We start from the raw sequence: 20,613 nt of genomic DNA, 5'->3' as shown, positions 1-20,613 counted from the left end.
GAGTTTATCTTCAGGGCAGATTCCTAGGAGTGATATTGCTGAGTCAAAGGGTAAATTAAAAAAGTATATATCATCATTTAAAAAAATATTTCTGAATTTCCCAGTATAAGTGCTGTGTAATTTTATATTCCTGTGGTAATGTATGAGTACCTGTTACCATACAATTTCACCAATTTTTACCCTTTTGATTTTTGCCAATCTGGCGGGTGAGAGACGGTATCTCTATGTAGTTTTGATTTGCATTTTTCTTATGAATGCACAGCCTTGCTCTTTAAGGCATGACCCAGAAGCTGTACATAAATCACCTGTGCTCTCATTCCATTGGCTGAAACTTAATCACATGTTCTGACCTGACTGCAAGGGAAGCTGGGAAATGTAGTGTGTATTCTGAGACTATATGTACCTTGCCTAAAAAGCCAGGGGTTCTGTTACTATAGAGGAAAGGGAGAATGGACATTTGGAACAACTTGCTGTCTCTGCTTTAATGAGTGATAATTTTTTCTTTACTTTGAACACAGCAGGAACTCAGGGAAGGAATTTTTTGTACTAGACTTAATTCTCTGTAAAAATGATACCTTGTTCAATGTAAAAATTTCAATAATATAAATAAGTACAAATAAAATAATTTACATTTCCATGCTCTGAACATCTTTCCAGATCAGAGAAGGGTTTGTTTGTCCTTTTAATCTTAATTTCTTTTAAATTACAAAAGTAATACATTCTCTAAAAAGAACTATACAAATGGCCAATAAGCACATGAAAAGATACTCAACATCATCAATCATTGTTGTTGTTGTTAGGTGCTGTCAAATTGGTTCCAACTCATAGCAACTGTTGTAGATTGAATTGTGTCCCCCCAGTGTATGTACTGTAAATCCTAGCCCCTATGCCTGTGGCTATAATCCCATCTGGGGATGGATTGTCTTTGTTATGTTACTGAGGCAGGATTAGTGTAAGTTTATCCTGAGTTAGTCTCTTTTGAGATACAAAAGAGTAAACAAGCAAGCTAGCGAGCAGACATGGGGGAAGATTGATGTCAAGCCTCATGGAGATCTCCAGGGAATGAGGAAACAGAAGCTGAAAAGACAAGGACCTTCCCCCAGAGCTGACAGAGAGAAAAAGCCTTCCCCTAGAGCTGGTGTCCTGAATTCAGACTTCTAGCCTTCTAAACTGTGAGAAAATAAATTTCTGTTTGTTAAAGCCACTCACTTGTGGTATTTCTGTTATAGCAGCACTAGATAACTATGACAGAATTTGGTACCGAGAGTGGGGTGCTACCCTAACAGACACCTAAAATGTGGAAGCGGTTTTGGAATTGGGTAATGGGTAGAGGCTGGAAGAGTTTTAAGTTGCCTAACAGTGAAAGTCTAGAGACTTGGTAGAATTATGAACATCAAAGGCAATTCTGGTGAGGGTTCAGAAGGAAGTGAGCAGAGCTACAGAGAAAGACCCTATCATCTTAGAGAATATGTATGGCATCGGGAATAGAATGTTGCTAGAAATGTGGATGTTAAATGTGCTTCTGATAAGACTTTAAGAGAAAATGAAGAACATGTGATTGGACGATGGAGGAAGGGCAATGCTTTTTATGCAGTGGCAAAGAACTTGTCTGAATTTTATTCAGTGTTTGATGGAAGGTAGAACTTATAAGTGATGAACTTGGATATCTGGCTGAGGAGATTTCTAAGCAAGATCTTAAAGGGGCCACGTGGTTTTTCCTTGCTACTAGTACAATGCAAGAGGAAAGAGATGGACTTACAAATGAACTGTGCAAAATGAAAATAGAACGTAAAGATTTGAAAAATGGTGTTGTACTAACTAAGGATACTTGTCCTAGAATGTTCACCAAGGATGTGACTACACAATATTTTGTTAAAGAGATTGACCCCGTGACTGATGGATCTAACCAGCTACCACAATAGAAAACCCATCAGCTTAGACTGAAGGGGACAGAGAAAGAACAAAAGGAAAGAACACTGCAGACCTCTTGGATTCTACAGGCAGGAAGCAGACCAAATATTTAAACAAATATTTATTGAGACCTACTATGGGTCAACAGTGTTCTCTGCTGGAAATGCAGCATATAAAAATTCAGTGAAAAATCCTTGCCCTTATGGAACCTGCATCCTAGTGGGGGAGATGGACAAAGAATAAGATAAATAAGTAAATTACTTCTCCATGGGATGATATGGAAAAAAATAAAGCAGAGAAGGAAGATGGGGTAGTGTGGTGGAGGGGGTGTTCAATGTTAAAGGAGGAAGACCTCGCTGAGAAGGTGCCATTGGAGCTCCCCCACCCAAAGGAGGTGAGGGAGCAAGTCTTGCAGATATCTGGGGAAAAGGGAACAGTCAAGCGCAAAGCCTGGAGGAGGGAGTGTGCCTGGGGTGTTTAAGAAACACCAGGTGGCCATTGTGACCTGAGGGAGGGAGGGAGTAAGGGGGGAGTAGTGTGAGAACAGAGGATAGGCGTGGGGCAGATCTTGCTTCCCAGAAGGACAAAGGGCCTCCCCCCAGGAGCACAGGGAAGGGTTGATGGAAAGTGGTGTCTCAGCACCATCTGGAAGGACCAACAGAAGTTCCCTGAGCAAAGGGAACAGCACATAAAGCCGATGGAAGTAGCATATCCAGACACTGCCAGTCGTTTGAGGGGAGCTGGACCCCAGAGCCCTTGTAGAGGAAGAGGAGATGAGCTGGGAAAGGAAAGCAGGACCAGACCACAAAGGGCCCCGACCGCCTGACACAGCTTTCCCAAGGACACCAACACCTCTGCTCTGCAGAACCCATTGGCTGCTTCTTAGACCACATATCGTACTCAACCCATCAGCAGCCTTTGGCCAAATAAACTATTCTTTCCTGTAACACTTTGTTTTCTTGACTTCTTGGATGCCATACTTTCTCAGTTTTCTCCATGTCTTTGCTAGCTCCTCTTCTTGCTCATCCTCTAAGTATCACAGTACGCAGGCTTACTCCGCTCATTGCAGCGTCTCTGATACGTGTGATAAGGTGGTCAAGTAGGATATGCGCCAAGTGTCCGTGCATCCTGCCTTGAGGTGCCAGACAATATATGTGGAGGGACTGTATAGCCTTTCTGCCAGGATTAGCCTGCCTCAATAGTATAAGAAATTGAGGTGGAAGAGGTTGAGAATACAGATTTCTTTGAATAGAGGTATTAGTATGCTGCGCTATTTTTCCTCTGATCTCGACTCAAATGAGGTGGGCTTCAAGAAGACCACTCGGAGAACTTACCATTTGTGCCCTGGAGTCTGGGGACCACAGAATGACATGTTAATGTTTACCAAAGGAAGTCTAAAGGCCTGAGAGTGAGACATGAGCAGCTCGCCTGGAAGCAGAACAAAGACAGCTGCATGGGGAAGGGGCTGTCCTCCTGCCTGGGCAGAATGCAGCTGCCTGGACCTGATGTGGATGCTGGAGAGAGCTGCCTGGATTTACCTTAAGGGCACCTGTCCAGGAGACTGCTCGGAGGGTCCATGTGGCCCCGGCTGGAGGGAGAAGATGCGCAGCTGGATGAGGGGCACTGTCCCCGCCATGGGAATGGCAGCCAGAGGTCTCCAGTGCAGGGATCTCTGCCAAACCCACAAAAGCGCCCAAGAAGGAAGAGCCAGCACTTGTGCCTCTGCCATTCAAGGGCACCAATAGCAGATGGCAGTGCACCAGCCTCGGAAGACCATGAGCTTGCCCCCTAATTTGCCACCCCTGGATCCAACCCTATGAGTCCCTAGGTGGCGCAAATGGTTAAGCACTTGGCTACTAACCAAAAGGTTGGTGGCTCGAATCCACCCAGAGGTACCTTGGAGGAAAGGCCTGGCAATATACTTCCAAAAGATCAGCCGTCGAAAACCCTGTGAAGCGCAATTCTGCTTTGACACACATGGGGCCGCCATGAGTTGGGGTCAATGCAACAGCAAGTGGTTTGGCTTCTTGGTTTTTGGATCCAGTCCTGGAAGGGTCAGAAATTAAGGTTACTGAATAGGACAGAAAGAGGCGCTAAAAAGATAACCTCCGGAAACCCTGGTGGCGTAGTGGTTAAGTGCTGTGGCTGTTAACCAAAAGGTCGGCAGTTTGAATCCACCAGACGCACCTTGGAAACTCTATGGGGCCACCACCACCTCCCAGCTTAGTCAGGCATGGGTCAGGGAGATTTAAATTGGATATAAGTTTGGGAGTTTCGATCTTCAAACCAGGCTGGGCTGGAGTTATTTGATTATTAAACTGAACAGACTTTTAATGCCAAAACAGAGACTTTCATCTGAAATTTCATCCAGAGAAGATTTAAAGGGGCAGTAAGAGAAGGAAGCTGGTGTATGAATAAACCAGTTAAAGAAGTACCAATACACCAGGACTGAAAGCTTGTGCCTGAGCAGCAAGACAGAGTCTTCAGAGACTCTGGAAACCTGCAGAGGGGAGGCCGTAAAGCCTGGAGCCAGTGAGGGTGGTGTGGCCCGGCAGTGTGGCCTTGGCCTGAGGACAGGCAGACTCGGAAGGGGGTGGGCCAGCAGAGTCTTCAGCCAGCAGGCTGGGATAGTGGGAAAGGTTTCCTTTGAACACCTGGAGGCAAACTGACAGCTTCTGTCACTGTTGACTTGACCATGAGGAGCAGGATATGGAGACTCCACTGAGATGAGGTAGATGAGGATTCCTGAGGTGACCTTCATGGAAGTTAGGGAGATTAGGGGGCCGAAATGCTGAGCAAGAACCTGATCGGAGAGATCAACCTCTGGTTTCCTCTGAAAGAAACAAGGTGGGGAGGGGTCCCTGGGTGGTGCAAATGGTTAAGCACTGGGCTACTAACTGAAAGGTTGGCGGTTCGAATACACCAAGAGGCACCTCGGAAGAAAGGCCTGGAGATCTGCCTCTAAAAGATCACAGCCGTGAAAAACTTTATGGAGCAGCTCTACGCTGACACACATGGAGTCACCGTGAGTGGGGCTATGAAAAACCTTATGGAGCAGCTCTACGCTGACACACATGGAGTCACCGTGAGTGGGGCTATGAAAAACCTTATGGAGCAGCTCTACGCTGACACACATGGAGTCACCGTGAGTTGGAATCGACTCGAGACCATCTGGTTTGTTTTTTGGTTTTCCTCTTAGCTGACATGCTGGGAAATTAAGACTTCATGTGGGCACCCTGACCTGAAGTGAGGGGCTTCTCCTGGGGCTGCAGGGACATTGGTGGGATGCTGGCCAGGGGTACAAGGTGAGGTCTGCCTGGGTGTCCTCGAGGAGCTGAAGGATAGTTAGAGTGAACAAAGTCCTGGGAAGGGGAACGGACTCTCAGATACCCCTGGCACATCTAAACTAGAATCTATAACACTGGAGGTAGACATGTGCAACCCCTGTGAGATGCAAACCCCTTGGGGCCTGCTCTGAGGGACATTTGAGGACCCACCACGTGGAAGACTTAGAACAAGATAGGTGCTTCCCTGGCGCCCAGGTACTGTCTGTGGAAAGGGGAAGTATCTGTGGGCACCTGCACCCTGACTAGCTCGGGAGTGAGGATGGCATCTAGCCATCTTTGCTTTAATGGAGCCGTCTGTGGGCTTCTGAAAATGCCAGCGTATACGTCGGTTCTATCTGCTCCCCTGTAGATCAATCCCTCCTGGGTTCCTGGGAAGGTCGGCCCATCCAGGGAAATTTAGAGCCATGCCTTAGACTCACTGACCTTCGAGCCTGGCTGCTATGTGCAGAGGTGACGAGATCTAAGTGTAACTGACATTCCTGGTGCCAGGCCTGGGTAGAGGCTCAGTGGTCACACCACATTATTTCTTCCAAAGGGCCTTTGGGGAGGCTCTCTTTGGGTGGAAAACCAAGCTGTGTGATGACAGCTTTGGGTTGGAATGTTAGAGGGAGGTAAGACTACCCTCTCGTCTGATGCCTGGTCTATTTCTGCACCACATTCCCTCCATCCCCAAACACCACCGCCTTCACCACCACCTTCACCACCACCCCAACCACCACTACCTTCACCATCACCTCCACCACCACTACCTTTACCACCATCTGCACCACCACCACCACCTCCACCACCACCACCAGCACCACCACCACCACCACCATCACCACCACTCCTACCTTCACTATCACCTCCACCACCACTACCTTTACCACCACCACCACCTCCACCATCACCACCAGCACCACCGCCTTCACCACCACCGCAACCAATCCTACCTTCACCATCACCTCCACCACCACTACCTTTACCACCATCACCACCACCTCCGCCACCACCAGCACCTCCACCACTACCTCCACCACCACCGCTTTTACCAGCACCACCACCACCACCTTCACCACCATCACTACCACCGACACCACCTCCACCACCTTCATCATCACCACCGTCACCACCTTCATCACTAACACTACCACCACTGTTAGTCACCCAGTCACCATCTGAACACCTCCTGGGCAGTCCACACTATCTCCAGACCGTAACAGTCTCTGCATCTCGAGCTGAACTTGTGCTCTTGGCCCGAGTTCTGTTCTCTAGAGCCATTTAGAGCAAACTGACTCTCACAGCCATGTTCTCCCCGAGTCTTCCTTCCAGAGCGATTATCATCAGCCCTTTTGGCCCCATGCGATATGGTCCCTTTACCATTCTCTCCTATGTGCCTCTGAAACTGGGTGCTGCTGGGTCCTCCAGGCTGGGGCTAGGGTCCTCCTGGTTCAAGCCATTTACTAGGCTTAGCCTAACTTGCAGATAACTTTCTACCCTTGACCTGTGCTGACCATCCTCTGTGCTTCCTACTCTTGCCCTTTGCTTGGATGTTTGCTTCAGTACCTACTGTGTATGCCCCAGGCAAGGCCTGGGCTGGAGAGTAGGCATTTCTATCACTTCATCCTCTGCCGCTACTCCAGCCCCCTTGAAGGATGATTCACTGTTCCGTGCACCACTAAGAAAAAACACTGCCAATTGAATTTTGACTGACAATGTTTAATTTCCACATTGATTGTAACCCATCCCTATTGAAAAAAATTGTCATAGAATAGATGAGCTATGGTAATACAACCTGCCTCATGATGTGAGGATTCATGGAAAGTGCTTAGCACAGTGAGCAGCAGAGTGAGCACTCGATAAATGACATCTGTTTTTATTCCGGAAACCCTGGTGGCACAGTGGTTAAGAGTTCAGCTGCTAACCAAAAGGTCGGCAGTTCAAATCCACCAGGCACTCCTTGGGAACCCTATGGGACAGTTCTGCTCCATCCTATAGGGCCTCTGAGTCAGAATAGACTTGACAACAATGGGATTTGTTTTTTTGTTTTTATTCCAGTCCTCCAGCAGCTCGTTACCGCCCACCTCTCCAGCCTCATGTCCCACTGCTTCCCTCTGCCTCTGCTCTGGCTGCAACTAATGACTTATTGCTGCCTCCTTTTAGCACTTCCTGCAGTGCCCCAGCCCCACTGGCCCTTGTTAACCCACCAGTCCTACCCAAGCAGGGGCGGTTTATCTAACAGGCAAGGTAAGCACATTTTTTCACCACATCAAAGATTCTGCTTCTAGGGATGGCTGGCATCTGTCTCTCTCCCAACCCCACAGCACCTTCCTACAGAATCAAAGCCTCTTTTCAAATTTATAATCCCTGACAGGGATGGATGAGCCAGGAAGCAAGGTAAGTCCAGGCTTACTTATCCTTACTTACTAATCTGTAGTGAACAATTTCACATCTTTGATGTGAAATTGCTCACTGCAGATGATCTGGTAAGCAAGGTACGCACCGTGCTTACCTTGCCTGTTGGATAGTCTGCCTCTGTACCCGTGTCCTCAGCTGTCACCGCCTCCAGAAAGCCTTCCTTGCCCTTCTCCACCTTCTGTGCTCCCACCCACCTGCCTCGCAAGTTTCATACAGCAAATGGTCACTGTGTGGTTGGCTTTCTCATTGGTCTCCTTCCTTAGAACAGGACTCTGAGAACAGGGACTGAGTGTCTTTGTGTCTCCAGGTCCTAGCACAGTGCATGGCCCAAGATGGAGGCCCAAGAAATGCTTGCCGAATGAGTGACACTTTTCTGATGTCTAATACCTGAGTTCTTGGGTGGCACACACAGTTAAGTGCTCAGTTCCTAACCTAAAGGTTGGCAGTTCACATCCACCCAGAGGCACCTTGGAAGAAAGGTCTGGCAATCTACTTCTGAAAGATCACAGCCATTGAAAACTCTATGGGGTACATTTCTCCTCTGACATGCATGGGGTTGCCATGAGTTGGAATTGACTCCATGGAAAATGGTTTGGGTTACCTGAATTTGTGTAGCACTTTATAGTTTAACAATTGCTGATGTTGTTTTTTTTGACTATTTCCTCATTCCATTGACTTGAGCAGGTAGAACAGGTGGTGATGACCTTATTTTACAGCTGAAAAAACTGGGCAGAGACATTAACGGCCCTCCCTTAGTGCACAGAGCCTTGTTAGTGACAGAAGGAGAATTAGAGCCTGGCCTCTTACCAGAACATACTGGGCAAATGAACAGCCTGCGGGTCAGATGGCCTGCAGATGTTTTGGCTCACACAGGTTTTTTCTTTTTTAAAGTGAAGAAGTTGCCAACACTTAAAAACTCTGGAGATTTCACACAGAAATCCCATTACTAGCTTAAAAACCTAAGCATCCAGCAACCCTGGGCATATATACCCACCTGGGCAACAATTGGTGAGGCATGTGCCCTAGCTCCCAGGGTCTGTGCCCTCCCTGTTTCTTGTACCCACATGCCTGGCCACAGTAGGCGTTAAGTCTGCAACCCCTGCTTAGAGAAATGATCCTTCCAGATGGTGATCCTGGTGGGTAAATTCTCCATCCTATTTGTGGTTGTGTTTGTGGTACTTAGCTTGGTACTCGCTATGTCATCAGTGCCCAGGGTAGGGCAGGTCTGGTGGGGCCTCTGGAGAACACCAACTGCAGTTGCCAATATGCCCATGACTTTGGCAGGGACTAGGGACCAGCGTCCTTGCCTTAGCCATGGTCCCCATCCCCAAGTCTGCCTCAGGATGGGAAAGAAGGGAATTGAAGCAGCTCCTTTCTCCTCCCCAGCACAAAGGGGACAGTGGGGTCGAGAAGCTGGACAGCTTGAAGAGTGACCGATTGAGAACCATCCAACTTGACATCTGCAAAAGCGAGGAGGTGGAGGAAGCAGTGGAGATCGTCCGCTCGAGCTTAAAGAACCCTGAGAAAGGTTGGGGTACTTGGGGCAGCAGAGGTGTTGTGTGGGGCCATTCCAAGGGGACCCTTCCTCAACACTGCCCTCCATTTGCTGGAACCGTGCCAAAAGACTGCTTTCTTTTTTGTTTATAGTCTTCCTCCTGCATAATATAGGAGGAAGTAGATTGAATTCAAAATGCCCATGCAGTAGGACAATGTAAAATTAAGCCAGAAGGTGATTTCAGAATCCATAGGAGTGATGCAGGGATGTGGGCTGGTTCAGGTCAGTTCAGCCAATGGTCATTGAATGCCTGCTCTGGGCCAGGTGCTAGGCTGGGCACTGGGGATACAGTCCTTGTCCCTGAGACCCCACAGTTCTGTGGGGACACTGACCTGGGTGATTTCAATATCACGGACCAGGGCTCTGAGAGAGGCAGAGAAAGAGAAGCCCAGGAAAGAGGGACTTAGCCCACTCTTGGGGGTGGGGTAAAAGAATGGGCCAGTGAGGGCAGATTGTGGCAGAGAGTGAGTCGACCATTCCAGTAGAAGGGGAGGGCATGAACAGAGCCCTGAGGTGGCAAACAGCACAAGCCGTGCTGGGAGATAAGAGGAGGTTTGGTGTTGGTCAGGGGTCAAGTCTGGTGGAGGTGGAGGCAGCAGATGGGGTTGGAAACGGACAGAGGAGCCAGGCGTCCAGGGCCTCAGGCACCAGGCAGGGAGCGTGGCTGAGGGCTGCAGGCACAGTCCCTGAGCAGTGTTAAAAAACACCCAGTGCCATCGTGTTGATTCTGACTCACAGCGACCCTATAGGATAGAGTAGAACTGCCCAAGAGAGTTTCAAAGAAGCTTCTGGTGGATTCGAACTGCCGACTCTTTAGTTAACAGCCGTAGCACTTAACCACTACGCCACCAGGGTTTCCTGAGCAGTGTTAGGAAGGGGAATAACCTGGCAGACTTGTGAAATCTCATGCTAGGGCCTGTGGTGGCTATGTGAGGGTAGAGTTAAAGGGGGACGCGGGCATGAGAGACCCGGAAGTAGGTCAGTGGGTGTTGGGAAAGAGGAGGGATCAGATTCAAGCAATATTGAGAAGGCAGGGGGGGCTGGACGTGGTGATTGAGGAACGTGGGGATGAGAGAGAGAGAGGCAAGAGATTCCTATCGTGGACATCTGTGCCCCTTGGTGGAGGAGCACGTTGAGGAGACACTGGGACACCTAGGGGAGGATCCCTGCTGGAGATCAGGTAAGACTGGGGTGGGGGAGATGCAAGAGGGACTTGGGGAACTTGAGCGTTTGGGGGCACAGGAGGGGGAGGAGACCAAGGAAGAACTGTCAGAGAGGTTGGAGAATAGTGCCCTAGAAGTTAAAGGAACAGAAAGTTTGGGGGGGCACTAGCTGACAGGGTCAAATGCTGCAGAAGGTACCCATCCATAACTCAGGTGTCCTCCCAGTTCAGCCACATGGAGGACCTTTGTGGCAGGGGCTGTTATACAACTCCAGGGGGCGCCATTCACCTAGACTACAACAGTAATGGTGCTCCCTGGAGTCAGGCAGCATCCTGAAGAAGCGAGCCTGGGCCGCTCTCTCATCTGTGAAATTTGCCCTTGAGCTTCCTGGCAGCCCAGGCAGAAAGGGCAGTGTGCTTCAAGTGAGCCTCATTTCAGTGCTCTGCTTTCCTGCAGAGTGGGGTGGGGGCAGCTCTCCTGAACGCTAACTAGGTGCTGAGGGACATGGGTGGGTGACCAGAGCCTGTGCCGGGTGTTCTGCTGAGTCAGTCAGAAACGCAGGGCATCTCCTCAGAAGCCTCAGTGCTGTTTGGCATCAAACAGAGGGGCTGTTGTCAGGCTGTCAGTCTGTCAGCCTGTCACTGATGTGTGACCTTGTCAGCCCACTGCCACCCCTAAGCCTACAGTAGGCCGCTCCCAGGCCCCCTGTTCCCTGAGGAGAGGCCTGTGAGTTCCTGAATCACCGAACATCTGTTTAATAATTAATAGGGGGAGCCAGGCATCGTGTCGCATTAGGAAAAGGCAGGATGAGTCTCACTGGGATGATTAGCAGCTTGGAATACGCAGCCTGCTTCGCCCCCTCCCCGGGGATAAATCCTCCCGCTGCCGCCTTCCACGCGGCTGGGATATTGCCTTCATAAACTATTAGGCAGAACAGCTGCAGTCAGCACCATAAAGCCGCTTCATTACAGCCTGTGGGTTTTGTGGTGATGTAAAATGCTTACGGCAAGCCATCATCGCTGTGGGCCTGAGGAGAGATTGGGGCTGCTCAGGGCTATAGTCCTAGCCCCTGCCATGGGGTGGAATCACCTCTGTCTCCTGTACTGGGCCGGCCAGTTAGCCTAACCGGGCAAGGCGGGGGAGGCCCCAAGCCCCACAGTGGGGAAGCGCTCACCCCCATACTCTTGGATCAGGGCTCGAACCCCAGCACCAGCCCTGAGGCACAAACGTTCCCACAATGACTTTTTTCCACAATGACTCATTCAGTGGAAGGTCTGATAAACCACTCACCGTGACCTTACTTAGCCGATACAGCGTTTCTTGGAAAATGAAGATTTTTAGGTCTAAAAAAGAAAATAAATTTGTCAGATATGTGGTTGTGTATCTCACACACACACTGACACACACACCAGGAAAGCAGAAATTCCTCCCTCTTCTCAGTCAATGCTGACTTTGAACTCCAGGTGGCGACCTTCCAGCGCTTCAGGCCATCTTGCCAGTTCCTAAGCGGTGTCCATTGCTGACTCACATCCAAGCAGGAAACTTCCAGAAGTGTTGTTTCCAGCCCCTCCTCTGGGCTATGGGGGGCACATTTTGATGGCGAGTTTGATATCCTTCACCCTGGCTCTTGCGGAGGGAGCCAGCCACGGGGAGTGAGATAAAGGGATTGATTCAAGCAGGTGAGCCATCTGCCACCAGTCCCTTTCCTCCTCAGCAGGACACTGAGGGACTGGACACCTGGAGCCTGGGACCAGCCCTCCCCCTCCCACCCCAGGGAGAAGCCAAGTGTCTGGGCCAGCAGGCAGGCTGTAGGCATGGTCTGATCCTGGCGCTGTCATTTACCAGCCACTGATGCACACTTGGCTCTTGTCCAACTGTAAACTCCTCCTGCCAGGCCGTGTCCTTCCTGGTGCTCAGCACGATACTCAAAAAAACATTTGCTAGCTGACTGAGGAGAGAGACAGAGCCAGGGAGAGCCAGGGGGAGGCTTCTCCAATAACACAGGAGAGCGGTCGCAAGGACCCAAACAAATGCAAGTGGAAACGGGAAGGAAGACACCAACTCTAATGACACAGCGAAGCAACCAGCAACAGCAACACAGGGGTTAAGGGTGAGGCCTTTGTCCTCAGACAGGCCTGCTCTGCATCCTGTCCCTCCACTTGCTAGCTGGATAACATTGAGCAAGGTGCCTCATCCAGATATGGGACAGTTTAGGTTGGCCAGTTATAGGTGGGTTGTGAGGATCAGGTGAGTTAATGGGTGCAAAGTGCTTAGTTCAGGGCCTGGCAGCTGTCACGCTGATTTTTATCAGTGATATTAAATCCTTGGTGACTCATTAGATGGGGGAGAAGAAGTGAAGGAGGCAGGAGTCAAAAATGAAAGTGAAGCTTGGGAAATTGATGTGTTGGATGTCGTTTGGGTAAGTTGGGGACCTGTGCGACACTCAGGTGGAAGTGACTGTTAGAAGGAGGAAACTGGGGTCAGAAGAGAGCCAGAACTCCTGTGGGGCACATGGGAACCACTGACGTGGAAGTGATGTTTGGGGCTGTCGCAGTTAAGCAGCTGTCACTCAGGCCAGCAGGAGTGTGGTTGTGAGTTTGTGCAGAACGTTGGCTGAGCACCCCAGAGAGATCCTGGGCACACAAACTGTTACTACTTATCAAGTCAGCAAAGCTATCATCCAGGAGTAGTGTCTGTCTTTCACAGGCTAAGTTCAATTAAACTTTTTTGGGTATTGGTGTCAGATGTAATTGTTTCGATTTTTGGATGGAAAAAAGGTGATATGCATTTTAGGTCATGTGATTCTGTCCTGTATGAATTCAGACACAAAGCAGCCAGCAGATTCCACAAACATAAAGCAGATGAGGCTGCCTAAGGATTGAGGGGAATTTGGGAGAAGCAGGCTAGGACAGGGGGACATTTATGTTAAGGGGGCAGGCAAAAGAAAGGTACCATGGAGGATGGAGGATGGCATCATGAAGGCCAGCAGATGAGTGCCAAGGGTGATCAGAGTCAAAGGTGGGGGGTCTTTAGCATGTGGCACCCTGGAGACTGCAGGGTCTGGACCGGTGGTGGGACTGGGACCCAGAATGGTAGGAAAATGGGAAACTGGAAAGTAAAGATTGTTTTCAGAAGCCTGGCCTTAGAGGGAAGGAGAGAAGACGGTGGTTACAAGAAGGTTCATTAGGATGTGGAGACATGGTATTTGTTGACATCTGTTCACTTAACAAACATTTATTGAGCACTTAATGTGTACAGAGGAGTTCCTGGATGGTGCAAGCTGTTAAACGCTTAGCTGCTAACTGAAGAGTTGGAGGTTCGAGTCACCCAGAGGCTCCTGGGAAGAAAGGCCTGGCAATCTACTTCTGAAAAGTCAGCAATTGGAAATCCTGTGGAGCACAGTTCCACTCTGACACACATGGGGTTGCCATGAGTCAGAATTGACTGAAGAGCAATCGTTTTTGTTTTTGAATGTGTAGGGTCGCTATGAGTCGGAATTGACTCAATGGCACTGGGTTTTACAACGTTGAGAAGGAGCCCAGGGACAAGGAAAAAGCTGAAGTTATGTAAAGGAGAAGGAAGGATTGATGGGTGATGGTTGAGAAGATGGATGGTGAAATATCAGCCTGGAAAAGCAGAGAGTGGTTTCCTGGGAAGGAGAGTGGGTGAGGCCTCGGGGACGTTACAGGGCTGAGGGCGAAAGCCTTGGGAGGTTAGAGTGGATGACCCTGATCTCATTAGTGGCCACTGTGAGGTCATGGGTGAGACATGAGAGGGAGGCTTCAGAACAGCCGCTAGGGGCGTGGGACGGAGCACTTTGTTAACTAGCAATTTCCTTTCCCTAATAAATGTCCTTAATTCTCCACAATTGAGGGAACAGGCACCAGAGGTCAGTTGACTAAGCTTTAATTTGGGTAACAAGGAAGGAAAGCAGCTAGAGACCAATTACTCTGTCATTTACACAAAGTCATTTCCGTGATTAACTCTGAAGAGAGCAGGGCCAGGGTTCCCACAGGCAGGGCAAAGGACGGAGGGGGAAGCTCCGCGCTGAGACTGCTGGGCCACAGGGAGACTGCACACCTGAGGGTTTCTACAACAGGGAGGTAGCGCCAGCCCTGACCCCAGGCCTGTCCAGTGCTTGCACCCAAAAAACCAAGCTCAACGAGGACCCTGCAAAGCAAGGCTGCTCCTCTTGCCTCTTTCCTTCAGTTCAGCTCTGCCTCTGACTTACTGGGTAAACTTCAGTCAGTCCTTCCTCTCAGGGCCTCAGTTTCCCTATCTGTAATGTTAGTTAGCAAACTAAACTCCAAGGAACCTTCTAGCACCAATGTTCTCTGAGTCTACAAAAGCCAGCTGTCCATTGGCTAGTCTTGCAGGAAACAGTCAATCCGAGTATATTTTGAGAGTGTACGTTTGTGCCGACCCTATACCCAGCCCTGTAGGACAACACAAGGTGAGGGATGGTTCCACATGCAAAGACCAGAGGTATACACGTGGGCTATTGGTGAACAGGTTACCGTGTTGTGACGTAGCATGTGATACCCAGCGGGCAGTGTGGTGGTTCAGAGATGAGAGATCCGACAGTGGGACACTGCTAGGAGGGGCTCAGGGTGGGGAGGCCTGGGGCCTGGCCTGAAATCAAATCTTGGCTGAGCCCCAACTTGCTGTGTGGCCTTGGAAGCTGGGCCCCCTCTCTGGTCTTCCAGCAGGGCTTGGCCTGGAAGATCCGTGAGGTCCCCTGGCTTCTGGCAAGAGGGAGGATGTAAGCAAAGGCACAGAGGCAGGAAGGTGCGTGGATACGGGTAAGGTGCAGCTAGGGGAAGGGGAGACCGGATGGGGTACAGCAAAAGTGCGTGTCTGAGGCCAGATGGGGCTTGAGGCAGGGGAACACAGCAGGCGTGGGTCACGATTCAGACAGAATAGCCCTCCTCAGCGAGATGAAGACTGGGCATTCTAGATCACAGGGAGGGTCACAGCCTGTACTTGGGCCTCTCTATCTCCTGACATCCTTGGGTAACACTAGAAAGTGTCTCCGGGGCAAGAGGCTGGAAAGTCAAGGGAAAAGGGGACAAAAGTGGGGAGGGGAAGGGGTTGCAGGCTGATGCCTGAGGCTGAACCTGCACAGTGACTGGTTTGTCCTCTCCTGTCCAGGGCTGTGGGGCCTGGTGAACAACGCGGGCATCTCCACATTTGGGGAGGTGGAGTTCACCAGCGTGGAGACCTACAAGGATGTGGCAGAAGTGAACCTCTGGGGGACAGTGCGGATGACAAAGTCCTTTCTCCCCCTCATCCGAAGGGCCAAAGGTGTGTTGGAAAGGGGCCTCCTTCCTGCTTCCTAGACCTGTCCCATCCTTCCACCTTGGTTCAGATGGCAGTGCTCCTTTCAGCCGATCCAACATGCACAGCCCAGCAAGGCTGAGCTTCTGACCCCCAGGGGCCATGCTGGGCTTGGGAATGGTGGTGAGCTGAGGTTCTGAGGCCAGGCAGTGGAAAAGGATGTGTGGTTTTCAGAAAATAGAGTGAGTAAAAGGTCAGCAGTCTACCCACCAAAGGCTTCAAGATCACAGCTATAATCCCACTTCTGAAACCTAATCTAGAGTAATACCTACACATGTGCATAAAGCTTTGTGTGCGTGTTCATCGTTATCAGTAGGGGTGTGGTTAAGTAAATTTGGCATATCCGTTCTGTGGGTTTTTATGCTGTAGTTAAAAAAAATGAGTCAACTGGGGTATTAAGTTAAGAAAAAAAATGAAGATAAGAATTTGGAAAAACAAAGCACCCAAACCAGGTTGGGTAGCTCAGTGTAAACAAACCATCTAAGAACTCATGGACTGGTTTTCTCCCCAGAACAGCAAAAAATTGTGCAAAAAAGGCAAGATCCGTAGGATCTATCCCAAAGTCCCAGCAATAGCAGGGATGCACACAGAGAGCAGCTGTAGGATTTTAGAAGGAAACCTTACCCCTTCAGTGACCTCAATCTTAGAGTTTCCTGAAAGGGTGCCTCCCCACAGTGCTTTCTCCCCACAGAGCGTTCCTTCCTGTGCCCCTTCCCAGGTGTTCTATTCCCAGGTCTGCCTAGACTTCAGGCACTCCACTCCCAGTGCTGGAAGAAGCCACTAGTGCCCACACATGCTCTGTCTTTGCCACTTTGTGCTCCCTGGCTGTTCTCTGAATCTCTGCTGCTCCTGATATCACTCAGAAGTGATAAGGTTTAGGACACACCCTACACTGTTAGGGCTGCATTAACATAACAAAGAAAACCTTATTTCCAGATAGGATTACATCCATAGGTATTCATGACCCCCATTGCCATCAAGTCGATTCTGACTCAAAGCAACCCTATAGGACACAGTAGAACTGTCCTGTGGGGTTTCCAAGGCTGTAACCTTTACAGAAGCAGACTGCCACATCTTTCTCCCATGGAGCCGCTAGTGGGTTTAAACCACCGACATTTCCTTTCAGTTAGCAGCCAAGTGCTTTAACCACTGCGCTACCAGGGCTGCACTCTAGGAGCCCTGGTGGTACAGTGGTTAAGAGCTTGGCCATCCCTTGGAAGCCCTATAGGGCAGTTCTGTGGGGTTGCTGTGAGTCGGAATTGACTCACAGCAATGGGTTTAGGTGGAAAAGTCCACAGAGTAAATTTGTTTCTCATCAAACAATACACATATTGTTTTGTGACATTGGCTGCCAGCCTTGCCATGTGTCAGCGCTCTCCTCCTCTTGACCCTGGGCTCCCCATTTCCATTTGTCCAGTTCTCCTGTCCTTTCCTGCCCACTTGTCTTTGCTTTTGGGCAGGTGTGTCCAGTAGTCTAGCATACATAGTCAAACTACCTGTGGTATTGTCTGTTTTATAGGCCTGTACAATCTTTGGCTGAAGGGTGAACCTCAGGAGTGACTTCCATACTGAGTTAAAAAGGTGTCCAGGGGCCATACTCTTGGGGTTTCTCCAGTCTTTGCCAGACCAGTAAGCCTGGTCTTTTTTGTGAGTTTGAATCATGTTCCACATTTTTTTCCGCACTGTGTCTGGAACCCTCTGTTGTGATCAGTCAGGTGGTGGCAGCCCGGCACCATCCAGTTGCTCTGGACTCAGTCTCATGGGGGCTAGGATTTGTCTTAGTTACTTGCTGCTGCTATAACAGAAATACCACAAGTGGGTGGCTTTAACAAATAAAAATTTATTTTCTCACAGTTTAGGAGGTAAGAAGGCCAAATTCAGGGCACCAGCTCCAGAAGAAGACTTACTCTGTCAGCTCTGGGGAAAGTCCTTGTGTCTGTTCAACTTCTGTTCCTCGGTTCCTTGGCAATCCTCTGTGGTGTGTATCTTTCCCCATCTGTGCTTGCTTGCTCTGTGCCTAAACTGCTGTTTTTACACTTCAGACGTGATTGGTTTAAGACACACCCTACACTGATACAGCCTCATTAACATAACAAAGAAAGTCCTCTTCCGCAATGGGATTACACTCACGGGTATAGGGGTTAACATTTATAACACATGTTTTGAGGGGACACAATTCAATCCATAACAGGATTCTAACACGCATTTTTGGGAGGGTACAACTCAATTCATAAAAAGTACCAAACAAGAAGCCCCCCTGGCTCTGGGTGGCTGAGAAAGCTGGGCCCAGCCCGGCAGTCAGCAGAGTAGGCATCAGAGGCCAGGACGGCCAGGTTCTAGCCAGGGCTCCAGAAAACTGCTAGGCCGTGGCACTGTGCCCCACAGGGTGGTGCCACCTGAGCAGGTGTCTGCCATCTCCATCCACAGGTCGCGTTATCAACATCAGCAGCATGCTGGGCCGCATGGCCAACCCGGCCCGCTCCCCATACTGCATCACCAAGTTCGGGGTGGAGGCCTTCTCTGACTGCCTGCGCTACGAGATGCGGCCGCTGGGCGTGAAGGTCAGTGTGGTGGAACCCGGCAACTTCATCGCGGGCACCAGCCTCTACAGCCCTGAGCGCATCCAGGCCATCGCCAAGAAGATGTGGGACGAGCTGCCCGAGGTGGTGCGCAAGGACTACGGCAAGAAGTATTTGGAAGAGAAGATTGCCAAGATGGAGAACTACTGCACCAGCGGCTCCACAGACACGACACCTGTCATCAAAGCTATCACACACGCCCTGACGGCCAGCACCCCCTACACCCGCTACCACCCCATGGACTACTACTGGTGGCTGCGGATGCAGATCATGACTCACTTGCCTGCCGCAGTCTCTGACAAGATCTACGGGTTGTAAAGAGTTTCTCTGTAGCCTCTGTCTCAGAGCGGGGGGGGGGGGGGGGGGCGGAGGGAGAAGCAGGGAGGGAGGAGCTCACTAGTCACCTCTTGATTGCCCGCCTGACCAGTTTGAGCATTAACCAGAGGGAGTCATCCAGCCTGACCTATTTGCATAGGGAGTGGCTTGAGCCTTCGCAAACAGGGCACGTAGTGAGGGGCCATACCAATACCAAACTCACTGCCATTGAGTCGATTCCAACTCATAGCGACCCTGTAGGACAGAGCAGAACTGCCCCGTAGGGTTTCCACGGCTGTAAATCTTTATGGAAGCAGACTGCCACATCTTTCTCCCACGGAGGCTGGTGGGTTTGAACTGCTGACCTTTTCAGTGAGCAGCTGAGCACTTAATCACTGAGCCAGCAGGGCTTCTTGTAGTGGCGGGCAGGTGCCTCCAAACGTGGTATATCTGTGTCTCTGGAGTTTATTTTATACAAAGATCGTTATGTTAAAAAACAGAACTCAAATTCCTTAACATTTTTAAGCCAGAACATTGGTTCGAAAAATTTATCTCATTTGATCCTAAGACAGCCTCCTGAATAAAAAGATAACTTTTTCTTTTGTACTTGAATCTGTGGCCCAAAGAGGAGACATGAATAACCTTTTTATAGCTTATATGTGGAGCGCCTGGACTTGAATCCGGGTCTTTTGGGTCCAGGTTTTTCCTGCCACTGCTGTCCAGACACTTCACATTTTGCATTCCAGGGTGGCTTTGGATGCACTTACCCAAGTTGGATCTGGCTGAACGTGTCCTCTGCTGAGCCACTCATACCAAGTGCCTGCTGTGTACCCTCTTTCTGTGTCCATGGTGCTGTGGCAGCGGGTGATTCAAGGCTGACTATGTGGAGGGGGTGGGACCACCCTGGAGCTTTTCCACTGGGGATTTTTCTAATCTCTTTTAGGACTTAGGATAGACTTGTGCGGAGGTGGTCATTGCTAAAAGGACAGTTTTTTTCAGGTTTGGGTCTGTTTGGCTTAGCCTGAGGTGGGATTGAGAGGGTGGCTTCTTGGCAGGAGCCTTGGTGCTATGATCGGGCACTGTGGCACCTTCTCCCCCAGGATTGGCTCCCTGTGTGATGCGCACACTCACACATCTGTTTCTTGATGGCTGACCTTCCTGCTGTGACCTTATTTTTAACGAAGAAGTCAGGTCACTCATAGGTAGAATCTGTGCCCTCACTTCTTCGGTTCGGGTTTGAAATGACCCTCTGTGTGAATGCAAGGGCCTGGGTGTCTGTACCACAACGAGGCACCTCTGTCCCCAGGTGGCTGCAGGCCTAGAACAAGGTCCTTCCTGATGGCTGGTCTGGAACTCTCACCTGGACCTGTCCCTCTCCCTGGAGGGGCTCGGCCTGCCACTAGAGGGCACCCTGCCTCCTCCACAGCAGGAGCAAGCTGCCCCGGCTTTCAGCTCTGGAGCTTCCACCCAAGCCGGAGTTTTCTGAGTTCATGCTCCCCACCATGGAGACAGGCCCAGACACAATGAAACAAGACCCCTTAGAAAGTGCTCCTGCTCCTTCTAGCCTTAAACCTGGGGCCTGACACCAGGAGAAGGCAGAAGAACCCCGGCAGCTGAACGAGTCCTGGGCCTTTGCGCAGCGCCGAGGGGAAGGGGGGGTCTCACGATGTGCCAATTAAGTTTGCCTTTGCGGCCTTTCTCCCCTCTGCCTTCAAACAGGGTCTCTCCCTGCCAGCGCCGTCTGCAGGGTGAGGCCGAGAGGGCCTGGGGAAGGGGCGGGCAGGCAGGGCTGAAACCCTCCTGGGCCTGGAGAGGGCAGACAGGCAGAGCCATTGTGTTTACATCACAATCAGATCGTTTTGTACCAGGACCTTTTCAGAACCACATCTTGACATCTTGGTGGATTTTGTTTTCATGCTTAATTTTATTAAACGTAGACGGATGCAACACTTTGCGTTACACCTGTGCAGAGTGATACCTGGGAACTAGAGGGAAGGGGAGGTGGTCAC

At 50.2% G+C, this 20,613-nt stretch overlaps 1 protein-coding gene across 5 annotated transcripts in view; it reads left to right on the top strand.

Annotated features, from left to right (window-relative positions):
* The window catches only part of BDH1 (3-hydroxybutyrate dehydrogenase 1), a 54,666-nt gene extending 36,031 nt beyond the window's left edge, over positions 1–18,635 (top strand). For all 5 annotated transcript variants that reach the window (XM_049879927.1, XM_049879917.1, XM_049879899.1 and 2 more), the window contains 3 exons: positions 9,042–9,183; positions 15,525–15,677; positions 18,138–18,635. In XM_049879927.1, coding sequence (XP_049735884.1) covers positions 9,042–9,183; positions 15,525–15,677; positions 18,138–18,607 — 765 coding nt within the window. In that variant the 3' untranslated portion in view covers positions 18,608–18,635. The remainder of the gene's footprint in view (positions 1–9,041; positions 9,184–15,524; positions 15,678–18,137) is intronic.
* The last annotated feature ends 1,978 nt before the right edge of the window (positions 18,636–20,613 follow it).

This window comes from Elephas maximus, chromosome 1, assembly GCF_024166365.1.
Source record: "Elephas maximus indicus isolate mEleMax1 chromosome 1, mEleMax1 primary haplotype, whole genome shotgun sequence".
Classification (NCBI taxonomy): domain Eukaryota; kingdom Metazoa; phylum Chordata; class Mammalia; order Proboscidea; family Elephantidae; genus Elephas; species Elephas maximus.
This window is presented reverse-complemented; position numbering and strand designations above follow the sequence as displayed.